Source organism: Acipenser ruthenus, chromosome 7, assembly GCF_902713425.1.
Source record: "Acipenser ruthenus chromosome 7, fAciRut3.2 maternal haplotype, whole genome shotgun sequence".
Taxonomy (NCBI): domain Eukaryota; kingdom Metazoa; phylum Chordata; class Actinopteri; order Acipenseriformes; family Acipenseridae; genus Acipenser; species Acipenser ruthenus.
Window position 1 is genome coordinate 37,793,644 of NC_081195.1, and position 13,528 is coordinate 37,807,171.

Here is a 13,528-nt window from a genome sequence, read left to right on the forward strand (position 1 = left end):
CAGGTAGCTATGTAAATAACCACCGCTATAATATCATTACCTTTTATCAAAAATGTGGCCGGATTAATCAACTAATGCCCATAAATTAACCGATCAAAATGTATCGATTGACAGCCCTAATATATATATAAGGTTAAGCGCTATGGGTAACACTGAAGTTAAATAATTGGTGTTTTTGTTTCACACGAAGCATGCTTTATTAAACTCGGTGCTTGCATTGTGCAGAAACACATGAGGAAATCCTGTAGTTTTGATAAATGGAAACCAGAACAAATTATTAGTAAAATGTAGCTGTATTATTTCAAAGTTATATTATGTCAATGTATCAGATTTTAATTAGAAAACATTGATTTTAGAACCTTGCCAAGCACACCGTAAAGAGGAGGTGAGCAACGATAGTGTTCCTGATGCTGGTAAAAAAAAAAATAGATTTGAAAGCATTGCTTTACCGGCTGAGCGTGTGATGTCTGCAAGTCCACAAGGTGGCGCTGACACACACACACAAGCTTGCACTTGAGACGCTGTACTGCAGTTCCTGGATAACCCTCCAAAGCACTGCTCATGTATACATCATTATCAACATATATCATTTATCATATAACATATATCATCATTTTCAACAGAAGAAATGTGCTTCGTCTGTCAGTCTGCGGTCTGCACAGTTCAAGCACGGGGTGGGAGGGGGGAATCTAGTTTCACAGAAGGAGGCAAACGGAGGCGTGGAGATGCAGCCTGAGCAGTTCAACTATCTCACACAGATTACCTGAAAACAAGAGGAAGAGTTTCCTGTTAGAGCCTCACCGGCCAGCTTATACACACACACACAGCAATGATGGGCAAGGAACACACCAAGACCAATATCCGTATCTGCTTACAAGGCCGTAGCCAGCTATGAGGCACCCGAGGCACGGGCCTTGATTAAAATCATACTAATCATTTTAACTTAGGCTCTTTTACACGCTGCTTTGCTGCAGAATAAAATGCATTTCATCCCTCGTTATATGCATGCATTAAAAGCCTCGCTGATATCTATAGCCTCTGTGCTCTTCAAAATATTTTACTGTCATTGCAGACTACAGCGACACCATGGGGTGGGGGAGGGCATGGCCAAGTGCCTCTGTGATTTTTCGTGGCTGGCTACGCCCCTGGCTTAGCATATGGGTGTCATTCTGTGGTTGGATTTGAATGAATTCAAGGTTTGCAGAATCTGATCACTCAGACAGTGCTTGGTGCTAGACCCCTCTCATGAATCACTCAGACAGTGCTTGGTGCTAGACCCCTCTAATGAATCACTCAGACAGTGCCTGGTGCTAGATCTCTCATGAATCACTCAGACAGTGCTTGGTGCTAGACCTCTCTCATGAATCACTCAGACAGTGCTTGGTGCTAGACCCCTCTAATGAATCACTCAGACAGTGCCTGGTGCTAGATCTCTCATGAATCACTCAGACAGTGCTTGGTGCTAGACCCCTCTAATGAATCACTCAGACAGTGCCTGGTGCTAGATCTCTCATGAATCACTCAGACAGTGCTCGGTGCTAGACCCCTCTCATGAATCACTCAGACAGTGCTTGGTGCTAGACCTCTCTCATGAATCACTCAGACAGTGCTTGGTGCTAGACCCCTCTAATGAATCACTCAGACAGTGCCTGGTGCTAGATCTCTCTCATGAATCACTCAGACAGTGCTTGGTGCTAGACCTCTCTCATGAATCACTCAGACAGTGCCTGGTAGATCTCTCTCATGAATCACTCAGACAGTGCTTGGTGCTAGACCTCTCTCATGAATCACTCAGACAGTGCTTGGTGCTAGACCTCTCTCATGAATCACTCAGACAGTGCTTGGTGCTAGACCTCTCTCATGAATCACTCAGACAGTGCTTGGTGCTAGACCCCTCTAATGAATCACTCAGACAGTGCCTGGTGCTAGATCTCTCTCATGAATCACTCAGACAGTGCTTGGTGCTAGACCTCTCTCATGAATCACTCAGACAGTGCTTGGTGCTAGACCCCTCTAATGAATCACTCAGACAGTGCCTGGTGCTAGATCTCTCATGAATCACTCAGACAGTGCTCGGTGCTAGACCTCTCATGAATCACTCAGACAGTGCTTGGTGCTAGACCTCTCTCATGAATCACTCAGACAGTGCTTGGTGCTAGACCTCTCTCATGAATCACTCAGACAGTGCTTGGTGCTAGACCTCTCTCATGAATCACTCAGACAGTGCTTGGTGCTAGACCTCTCTCATGAATCACTCAGACAGTGCTTGGTGCTAGACCCCTCTCATGAATCACTCAGACAGTGCTTGGTGCTAGACCTCTCTCATGAATCATTCAGACAGTGCTTGGTGTTGATCTCTCTCAAGGCTGGTTGTATCAGTTCTGCTACAATACATACTGGCCAGCGCCCGCAGCGTCGAACATCTTCTTCCTGCCCTCCATGCCAGACATGGCCTCCACGTTCTTACGCCAGTCCTGCACCTCTGTGGTGAGCACCTGGGAGCAGAGCAGAGGGACAGGGCTTGAGAAACCTGCAGAGGTCACAGAGCTTGTACTTCCAACACACCCAAAACAAAAAAAGCCCTCTCACAAGTGCATTGGTAGCCTGTCACAGGGAATGTGCTATCCGTCTTGGTGTAACAGGCCGTGCTGCGTGATACACCACCGATACAGACTCTGTCCCCTCTCGTGAGATGAGATGAGGTTAAAAGCTCTAACACCACGAATGCAGACGAGCCTGACTCTTTTGCATTGTGGTTAAGACACCCGCTTGTGGTGCACGGGGTCGCTGGTTCATACCCAGCCTCCGCCCTGTTACATTGGCACCAGTGGCATTCCATTGGTAATACATGGATAACATTTGTTCTCGGTTTCTGTGCTGCACTGAAGTGCTGGTTAAGGTTCAGCTCCTATACTAATTGCAGAGCATGCCTCACCTCCCCTGTGTCTTCTTTCTAACAGACTTGAGGTTAGCTCTCAGGTAGAGGCCAATAAGCTTGCACATCCAATCCATACAAAACAGCATCCTTTCGAATACACACAAAGGGTTCATGCGCAAGCCCTTTCACAAGTGCAGTGGTATCCTGTCATCGTGAATGTGGTGCCACTTGCAGAAAGACATTCCTAAAGCTTAAATGGGGTTTGGTAAACCTTGGTAACCCTGTGTAACCCAGTCCATCCCCTCACCGTGCTTTGTGTAAAGAAATTTCTCCTACCCTCTTGTCCTAAGTCTAAGTCCTGGTTTCTGTGCTGCACTTAAAAGTATTTGTTAGGGTCAACTCCTTATAAACTTTGTCAGCTCCTTATAAACTTTGTCAGCTCCTTATTAACTTTGCCAGCTCCTTATTAACTTTGCCAGCTCCTCCAGTAGCAGTAGACTGGTAGCATCCTGGATACAGAGAGCTCCTCACCTTCTCTGTGTCCTCCTTCTTCACTGACTTGAGGTTGGCTCTCAGGTCCATAGACCCCTTGTGCTTGGAGCCCAGCAGCGAGCGCAGGATGGCGTCAGCCGAGACGCGCACTCGTCGCAGGTTGGGCCTCTTGAACTTGCCTCGGATGTCCAGGATCTTCAGATTCAGATCATGGATCTAAGGAAATAAATGATATTCGAAGTAATGTCACCATTTTGAACCTATCTGCAGCATTAACAGTCATAGAGTAATTTCACTGAGAGTGTAGATCTCACACTCAGAATGTCAAATTCTCAATGTTTAAACCACAACAGGTTCTACAGCTGTGGCCAAAAGTTTTGCATGACCCTGTAGAAATTTTGCTTCATACAGTCAAATTAAACCTGCTGAGTAATGTTACGTTAACATATTTGTAGTTTTTCATAAATCTGACATGAAATACTGTACTACTATTATGGCTTCCGGTAGACTTTTGCGATATCATTTTGTAGTTTCTTTGATTACATGATGTTAAATAAAAGATTTAAATAATTATGTCTGAATTCTAAAATTGTAGGTGATGCAAAGCTTTTTGCCAGAGCTGTATATAATAGATTAAATACTTTAGCATTAACTTTCCATCTGTTTTGTAATTTGTATTTAGATTTAATGATTTATAATATGTTTAAATGTTCGGTGGCTCCCTCTGATCAAGTTGAGAGTGTACTTTATCTTGCCCTATTTGTATGACAGGCCTGACGGTTTGAGTCATGCTGGCAGTGTGTGAGGTACTGAGTTTCCTCAGCAGTGCTAAGGCAGTGTGTGAGGTATTGAGTTTCCTCAGCAGTGCTAAGGCAGTGTGTGAGGTATTGAGTTTCCTCGGCAGTGCTAAGGCAGTGTGTGAGGTATTGAGTTTCCTCAGCAGTGCTAAGGCAGTGTGTGAGGTATTGAGTTTCCTCGGCAGTGCTAAGGCAGTGTGTGAGGTATTGAGTTTCCTCAGCAGTGCCGGGGCACTGAGAAGGTCAATCGCACCCAGCTCTATGACAGTACCTCGCGAGCGTTCTTGCTGACTTTAAACTCAATGTCGTAGCGCTCCTCGTCCACAACTTCAATCTTCGCGTGCAGCTCGGTGCACAGGTTCTGTAATCAGAGCACAGCAAGTTCACGACAGGCCAGCAGCGTTAAAGGAGAGGCAGCTTCCAAAGCCATGGCAATTATTCTTGTGACCAGCTGGTCTATAGTAGTAACAGGATGGGCCAGCACAATTGAAAGATCATAACACTGGGCTGAATTCTCAAAGCTATTTATTCCAATTCAACATTAGCACAATTTCTTTTTTATATATTAGAAACTCACCCAGTAGGGTTACCAAACTAGAAATAAACTAGGACTTTGAATTCAGTGAATTAAGTATTAAAGTTGCTTCTTATTCATTTTAGTTGTTGAATTGTTTTAGTTTTTCCCATTGAGAAAAAACAATTGTTAACATGGGTCACCTCATATCCTCAAAACTCCCTTCTAGTTTTTATATGGGGTCATATGCAAGACTCAAATGCACGACAGCCTCATATGAGGATCAGTGGTGTAGTGGAACCGGAACAGCTTTCTGGGACTATTTTCTGTTGGCAGCAGTGGTGCAGAACTCACATAATAGGCAAGCTAAGTCACATGACTCACATCTCCCACACACCTGTCTGATTCAGTCAGTCAGTCAGTCTTCCTGATGCAATGGAAAGAGCATTAGGAACTTCTTCTATTACAAACTATTTCTTTAAGAAGGCTAAACATGCTGACGAAGACGACAGCCACAGTGCATCGACTGTGGACACAAACACAAACGAAGCCACTGACACACAGCCAAGTAAAGTAAAGCATTCTGACAAGACGGAAAAAGACACTTTGTGGAAATACTTGAACAACTTGGATAAATGCATTACCTATTATCTGTGTTACGAGAAGTTCAGTACATAAATAAAATGGGAATTTGTATAATAATTCTTATTTAAGAGAGACTGTTTTAATGGCGTTCCGGTCCCTTCGGATTTAGGACTACACCACTGGTGAGGAAGCCATTTGTTCCCCATATAAAGCAATGGAAAATAATTGATAAAATGTTCAATTAAAAATATATTTATTGTGTGTCTATTTTCAATATTTTGTGCATGAAAAGGGTACTACAGCCATCCTAACAAGAAAACCAAGGTCAGAACATTAGGTGTAGAAACAGAAATGCTGTCCCTCTTCCTTAATTATAACATCCATTACCTGTTACTTTACAAATTAACCCCTGTTTATGGGAAACTTTTCACTGTGCTTTACAATGGTTCCCTATGCTTTACCATACCTCTCTGTGCTTTACAATGCTTCTCTATGCTTTACCATACCTCTCTGATTTACAATGCTTCACCATGCCTCTCTGATTTGCCATGCTTCCCTTTGCTTCACCATGCCTCTCTGATTTACAATGCTTCCCTTTGCTTCACCATGCCTCTCTGATTTACAATGCTTCCCTTTGCTTCACCATGCCTCTCTGATTTACAATGCTTCCCTATGCTTCACCATGCCTCTCTGATTTGCAATGCTTCCCTTTGCTTCACCATGCCTTTCTGATTTACAATGTTTCCCTTTGCTTCACCATGCCTCTCTGATTTGCAATGCTTCCCTTTGCTTCACCATGCCTTTCTGATTTACAATGTTTCCCTTTGCTTCACCATGCCTCTCTGATTTGCAATGCTTCCCTTTGCTTCACCATGCCTCTCTGATTTGCAATGCTTCCCTTTGCTTCACCATGCTGTCATGGTGCTTTTTTACACTTTGCTGTTACTGTTGTACGAGTTGTTAGCTACGGTGACTGTCGGGTGTAATGCTTGAGGGATTCCTGCAGGGGGCGCTCACCTGAAGCTGCTCCAGAGTGAGTCCTGCGAGCTGCAGGGGTGGAACTCGCTCCACCAGGTACCGGACCTTCTCCTCGTCCCTCTCCTGCTTCTCTTTGTCCAGAGCCTCCTTCGCTCGGGTCAGCAGCAGGATCTAAGGGCAGAGGGCAGGGTCAGCACCCAGGCTGAGGGGCAGTGTCTCTGGACTGGAAACACTAGATACTGTCCCCTCTCCGTCTACACTGCTCTAGATTCATCAAGCTCTTTACTAGGGCTGTGCCGCTGCTTGTACTTTCAGAGTACTTGAACAATGTTAGATATGAATTTAATGGAATAAACCATGTTCTCAACACTCAACACAAAACAATGCCTTGGTTTCAATCTATAACAATCTGGCTGTGTTGTTTAATATAGAACCTGTTGTGATCAAACCAACTAAAACTCCTTTATATTTAGCATTTGTTTGTCCTTTTGATATAAAATCCTTTTTTTTCACTTTCCTTAGTGTCCTTAGAATTGATTCATCCCTGCATTGCATTGTGGGATTGTAGTCCTGGGCAAACTCCACAAAGAACTACATATCCCAGTTCCCATCCATAGCGGTAGCTCGAGTTAAGTTTAAGTAAAGGTCAGGTTTACAGGACGAATCAGTTACATTTGTTACTTTTGCAACATATTTTCATTGTCTGATTACGGCCTCAATATGGCAGTCAAAATGTCAGCGCCCCTGACATTTTGGATGAGAGGAAAATTGCTTCTGAACGGCTTTTAAAAAAACTCAGTGTGGAAGCTAATTGCCATTGATTGGTATTGTAAAGGTGAGGGAAGGACATACTTTCTTGTTTTGAAATCACCACATTAATAAATAGGTGTGTTTTGATTTATTTAATATCAGCCGCAATTAATCTGAAGATACAAGCACAGCCCTAGTTTTTACACCACAGTAGAATTTGCCCAATTTTTTTTGATAGAAAAATGAAACAGCTAATGCTGCATAACTAACAGACCATGTGAGCACACCTTTGCGTGCATGCCTTTGTTTTATAATCCATTTTACTTTCACAAAAAAAGAAACAAACTTCTCAGCAAAGATTGTGTGGGTCTTGCTGATCTGCAGTAGAGCAAGTGTACATGCTTGTGGTTCTAATGTAAACTCATCAGCCTAGTTGTCTAGCGGAATGAAACATGGTACTCTACCTTAAGAGAAAGCTTGCGGGATGCTGAAATCTTTGACTTCGGCTGCAGAGAAAGAGAACACAATTACTGCAGGAAGGACCTGGGAATGAAATACCCCTTAGAAAAATTAACCATGGTATTTTTGCACAATTTTATTGACCGCATTTCCTCCCCAAGTTTATACTCTGCATTTACCATAGCTTAACAAGTTTCGCCATGTTTAATAATACCATACCTCTCTGGGCTTTACAATGCGTATTTATGCTTTACCATGCTGTCACTGTGCTTTATTACACTTTGCTGTGCTTTTACTATGGGAAACCCTTCTAAGAGATTCCACATCACAAGCAAGAGACAGGTAATATAGTTTCATGTGATAGAGTACAACACACACATGTACAAATGTATTTTTGTTTACGACTGTAAGTCGCCCTGGATAAGGGCGTCTGCTAAGAAATAAATAATAATAATAATAATAATAATAATAATAATAATAATAATAAAAAATAACCACCTCGTATCACACACTACCCCCAGCCTTTATTCTCTATGTAATTTACAACTTTTCTCATAAAAGCAAAAAATTAAGTAAAATCAACAACTGGCCCAGTTTTCAGCTTGTTAAATTATCCCGGTTTTGCTATTTGATAAAGTACAGCTCTGTGTCTGTGTGCTCAGTAAGTGACACTGCAGAGTCCTGTAGTTCCTGCTGTACCTTAGCAGGAGGCTGAGCCTTGGGGACGGGGTCTGCCTGCTTGGGGGGGGATGGTTTGGGGGGTTCGGGCTCAGCCTCCGTCTCCTCTTGCACTGTCTCTTCAGTTTCCTCAATCTGCAGTGGAGAAAAGGAGAAAAACAGAACCATCTGATCACTGCAGTCTAAACTGCTCCCCATTCCGCCCCCCTCTATCAAACCAGCACTCTGCCCGCTCAGACAGCGTGGCTCTTTATTGGTGCAGGTATTGAAAATGACACAGTTATTAAACTAACGCATTATTTTTGTTGTTTAGAGTCACAGTTTCAGTTTCCGTCGTTTTACATTTACAAGTTTAAAGCTCCAATGTGGCCAGAGCCCTTCAGAAACATTTCTAATTTCTAAGTACATCTGACACACCAGAGTGTAAATGTTAACCTGCCCCCCTGCAACACTCTGCCCCCGGCCCATTCCAGCCCAGCCCAGCCCAGCCCAGCCCATTCCAGCCCAGCCCAGCCCAGCCCATCCCATTCCAGCCCAGCCCATCCCATTCCAGCCCAGCCCATCTCATTCCAGCCCAGGCCAGTGCATTCCAGCCCAGCCCATCCCAGCCCATCCCATTCCAGGCCAGCCCAGCCCAGCCCATTCCAGCCCAGCCCAGCCCAGCGCAGCCATGCCGAGGTGCCAGGGATGCTGCAAATAGGCTGATCCCTGGAGCCAGCATTTCACTTCAGCCATCAACAGTGGCCAACAGGAAATCCACATCCAGTATTAGCATGAAGTAAATAACATAAGAACATAAGACAAGTTTGGGAATGAGAAAAGGCCATTTGGCCCATCAAGACTTGTTCCTTGTTAGCACACCATTCTCCCCTATTGGGGTGGGAGGGGGACTAATTTAAAATCACAGAATCTAATCTGATTTTAAACGTTCCCAGCGTTTTAGATCTAACTACTTCACATGGTCGGCTATTCCATGCGTTTCCAAACTCTACTCAGCTTCCATTCATGCCCTCTTCTTGTTCTCTCTGTGCTAAGTTTGAAGTCATGTCTTGGGTTGACTATCTAGATCATTTATGATTTTAAAGACTTTAATCAAGTCCCTTCTTTCTTTTTTCTCGGCTGAAGGGAATTATTTTAACCTGACCTCGTAGCTCATTGAGTCCTGGGATCAGCCTAGCTGCCCTTCTCTGTACCTTCTCCAGTGCAATGCAGTGTAGTGAGGTGACCAAACATGCTCACAGTATTCTAGGCGGGGTCTAACAAGGGCATTGTATAAAAATAATACCACAGCTACAGCTACTCATTCCATCCACTAGAGGCAGTGTTGCAGACTAGACAGGTTTCCTGTTATACTGACCAATGCCACCTGTTTCAGAGCTCCACCAAGGCCCCAAGGGTGCATTACAGAAGGCAAAGAATGTTAGACAGTTTAACAAGATCTCTCCCGCAACAGCTCCACAAGGTGAAATAGTATTCTCTGCTCTTTTTACAGACCGTCATTGTTAGACTGTTTCTCGTCCCTGTTAACCTGAGATAACAATGCTAAACCCCAGGTGAACACCAGGTGGACAATTTCTGCATTTGTGCAGCGACGACCCCCACTGTAAGGTTTGTGAATTCAGGTAAACATATAATGAACTACACCGTTACGCTATCAGGATGAGACCAGACCATGTTTCAAATTAACAATGTTTACCGTTTATTAGTTCAAAATATCCACATTACATTCTACACTGAATGTTATTGATTAGATACAATAGGTGCTGCTAGTATTAACAAAGACAGGCAATTGATCAGATTACCTGAACCCCTGGAGAGACAGCCTCTCACTGATACACCGATGATCCACGATGATCCTGGAGATGTTAGAGGCTTCTCTGTCTTTGTAGCTCCATGTCTGGTATTTATACCATATGGGCTCAGGACATACGTGCCCAAAGTCTGTTTGTTATCTTACGAATGATCAATAGAATGTAGCCCTTCAGCTGTTACTCCATTCAAGTGCAATCGACCACAAACCAATCTCTTTCACAAGGTTACCGTGGGTAATTATATATAAGTCACCTCCAGTAAACTAGTTTAACATTACCAGTACATTTTACTTGCATATGATATTTCCCAAATTGAAGTTAGAAACTACAGTATATTAAAATAACAAATTGATAAAAAAAATGTGATCTTACCTCTCTGAAATGGAAACAGGGGAGAAAAAAAGACAGAATTAAAAATGACTTTTTGTTCTTTCATCTCTTATATGGCTATCCGTGACAGCAATCAATTATACTTTAAATGAACCAGCTCACTAAATTAGTAAAATGAGTTTGTGTGTAAGAGTGTCGTAATGACAGACAGACAGTGTCTTCCCCACTCCCCACATTCTGCTATTTGGAAATAACTCCAGTTAGAGAATGTCCCAGTCAAGTCTGGATAAGAGAGTTTAGGCACAGTGTATGAATGTTAGTGTAAAATGCATACATAGTTAAACAGATGAACAGTTATCTTCTTATATGCTCAGATTCTGTGCTCGCAATACTTTATGCTAAAAATGTCCCAACAAAGTTTCATTACAACTGGATAAGCGGTTCTCTAGATTAGTGGCTTTCAAACTGAATGTATCTTTGTGGGGCATGAAAAGGTTCAGGATTTTTTTTCTTAACCTATATCTATCTATCTATCTATCTATCTATCTATCTATCTATATATATATATATATATATATATATATATATATATATATAAACTTAAATAAAATGTTGCTGCTGACACTTCCTGGCATGTTTCGAGGGCGCTGTGCATCTGACTGGTGCCCTTTTTTATTTAAGCTTGCATTACCCATAGGGCAGCAGTGTGGAGTAGTGGTTAGGGGCTCTGAACTCTTGACCGGAGGGTTGTGGGTTCAATCCCTGGTGGGGGGGGACAATGCTGCTGTACCCTTGAGCAAGGTACTTTACCTAGATTGCTCCAATAAAAAACCCAACTGTATAAATGGGTAATTATGTGTAAAAAAAAAATAATAATAATAATGTAATTGTATGTAAAAATAATGTGATATCTTCTAACAATTGTAAGTTGCCCTGGATAAGGGATCTGCTAAGAAATAAATAATAATATTATTTACTGTGTGAAGTCTGCTGCCATCTGGTGATGTACATTGTTCACTACGTGAAGTGCACATTAGGAAGCGTTGGACACAATCAGTAAACTATTATTTGCAGTGTTAAGTTTGCTCTTATTATGATGGATCGGTGGCTGGTTAGTGCAAAAGAAAAACACACAACAGCAGACATACAGAAAAGCCAGGGACATGTTGGATTTTTTCCCGGTCTAGGTACATGTGTGTGGAGTTGGGATACGGACACCCCTACCAGATCCATAATAAACACCCACATCACTATTTCTAAGTATTGAAGAAAGAATGTGTCTAGTTCATTAATCGCTCTTCCAGCATCGCACACACTCTTTTACGTAGCACTGTGCGTCATAAGGGTTCTGTTTGAAATGAGTTACAATAGCGTTTTCAATCCCAATATTTAGAATGTATTCCAAAGTTTGACTGACAAGCCTCGTTGGTTTAAGTTGCCCTCCAAGGAAACTTGCTTCACGTTGTGCAGCTCTAGAAGCAGCCTTGTTCTATGTTTGGGCTCTTATAGGCTTGCTACTTTTCGATATTAATCAGTAAAGCTCGTTAAACGTCGAATTCCCCAAAAATATGAGTAAGACTGAAAGAAATGTATATAGGACAAACGTGTGTAAAACCACTCGCTGTTTTTTTATTTTCTTACCAAAAATAATCATTTAGAAATCCTCTCTAGTTTGTGTAGTTTTTATTCTCGCTGTCTGTCCCGTCTCCCTTTCGCTCTGAATGCCTGGGGGTCACTGTCAGTCATCGCAGAGGTCTGTTAGTACTGTAGTTTCACCCTGTTCTGACAGATCTCGTTGACTGAAGCAGTGCTAGAATGCGCTCATTTGCCAGCTACAGCGCCTGTCGTTCAAAGCGCCTACTTTGAAATTAGCGGGTTAAGGTCTACATAAGCTTTTGCTTTAGGTATACGGTGACAGTTACTAGTTTGATTTGAAAATGGGGCGCAATATTGTGCAGAATGCCCTGCCCGAAGGCTGAAGTCTCCGCGGCAGGATGAAGCGCGCCCATCTGCCTTGCCTGTGACTCCAGCTGTGCTAAAGCAGGACAGGGGGAGCTCATACTCTGAATAATAATCAAATCAAATCAAAATGTATTTATATAACGCCCTTCATACAGGTGTACCTCAAAGTACTTTACAGGGCAAAATTTATAAAAACAAAACAAACAAACAAACTCTTTTATATGCTGCGTTTAGTACGGTTTATTTGAGACATTTAAATGTATAGCTCAGCTGTGACCAAACGTTATTTCAATTAGAATGTTGGTAGCCATGGTTTTGTTGCATGTTGAATATGATAAAGGGGTTTCACTAAATGAGACACACACACACACAAATATATATATATATATATATATATAAACACATACAAAGCACATCTAATGAAATTAATACGCTACTTACTCTTGGTCGGACATCGTAGGACTGGTTCACCTGCTAGATACAGTAAGGGATGGTTTGTGACGTTGTATGTGAAAAATAAAACATCAAATAAAACAAACAGCAAGCAATACCATTCATTTACTGAAGCTTGCAAGCAGTTACCGTTCACTGACACAATGATCGTCGTATGTACCATTTGAATACAACATTGTTTAAGATGCCTGATTAAAGCACAAAGCGGTCTGACATTTTCACACGCGAGTGCCTATTGTTTCTATATCGCTGATTACCAAGCGGAAATTGAAATTCTCACACCCAGAGGTTTTCATGCAGGTAGGTGTATGTATGAAAGATATAAATGACAAATCTTGAGGTATTTTTTTCTGCGAATGTATTTCATGGCACAGCGCATTGCTCTTACCTGTCGATGGAGAATTCGAGTTCTGTCAGATATCTGTAGTTTCTGATCGGGGAGCGCGATACACAAAGCAGTATTTATCTGTGAATGTCACATACACCTGCCAAGCAACTGGACAATAAATATAGAATCTGTACTACGAAAGAGAAATATTTTGGGCAGTGGTATTTGGCGAATGAAATCTTACCCTAGCCATGTGACAATGCACAGCATTGTCAACACATCATATTGCTGTTCCTGGCAGTATAGCGTTAAGATAAATAGAGGAGGCTATAGAAAAAAAATCCTTTCTTTTACTTGCAGAACCATAATACCTCCTAACAACGTATATCATTATTAAAGGAGGCAACCTCAGCAACCTCCCTTATGGAATATTTGACCAGAAAACACTTGACCTGCTACAGAATAAAGTTGTTCAAAAGAGAAAAAAAAGATAAAATAAGATGCATGTATAGA

General features: G+C 42.2%; 1 protein-coding gene across 1 annotated transcript; it reads right to left on the reverse strand.

The window, feature by feature from the left end:
* Positions 1-274: 274 nt before the first annotated feature.
* Positions 275-9,631, reverse strand: LOC117415333 (troponin I, slow skeletal muscle-like). The gene is made up of 8 exons (XM_059027860.1): positions 9,626-9,631; positions 8,153-8,266; positions 7,459-7,500; positions 6,284-6,415; positions 4,439-4,528; positions 3,410-3,586; positions 2,398-2,495; positions 275-763 (listed from the first exon to the last, which is right to left on the reverse strand). The coding sequence occupies exons 1-8, from the start codon at positions 9,629-9,631 to the stop codon at positions 760-762; spliced, it is 663 nt and encodes a 220-aa protein (XP_058883843.1). The 3' UTR covers positions 275-759.
* Between the last annotated feature and the right edge of the window lie 3,897 nt (positions 9,632-13,528).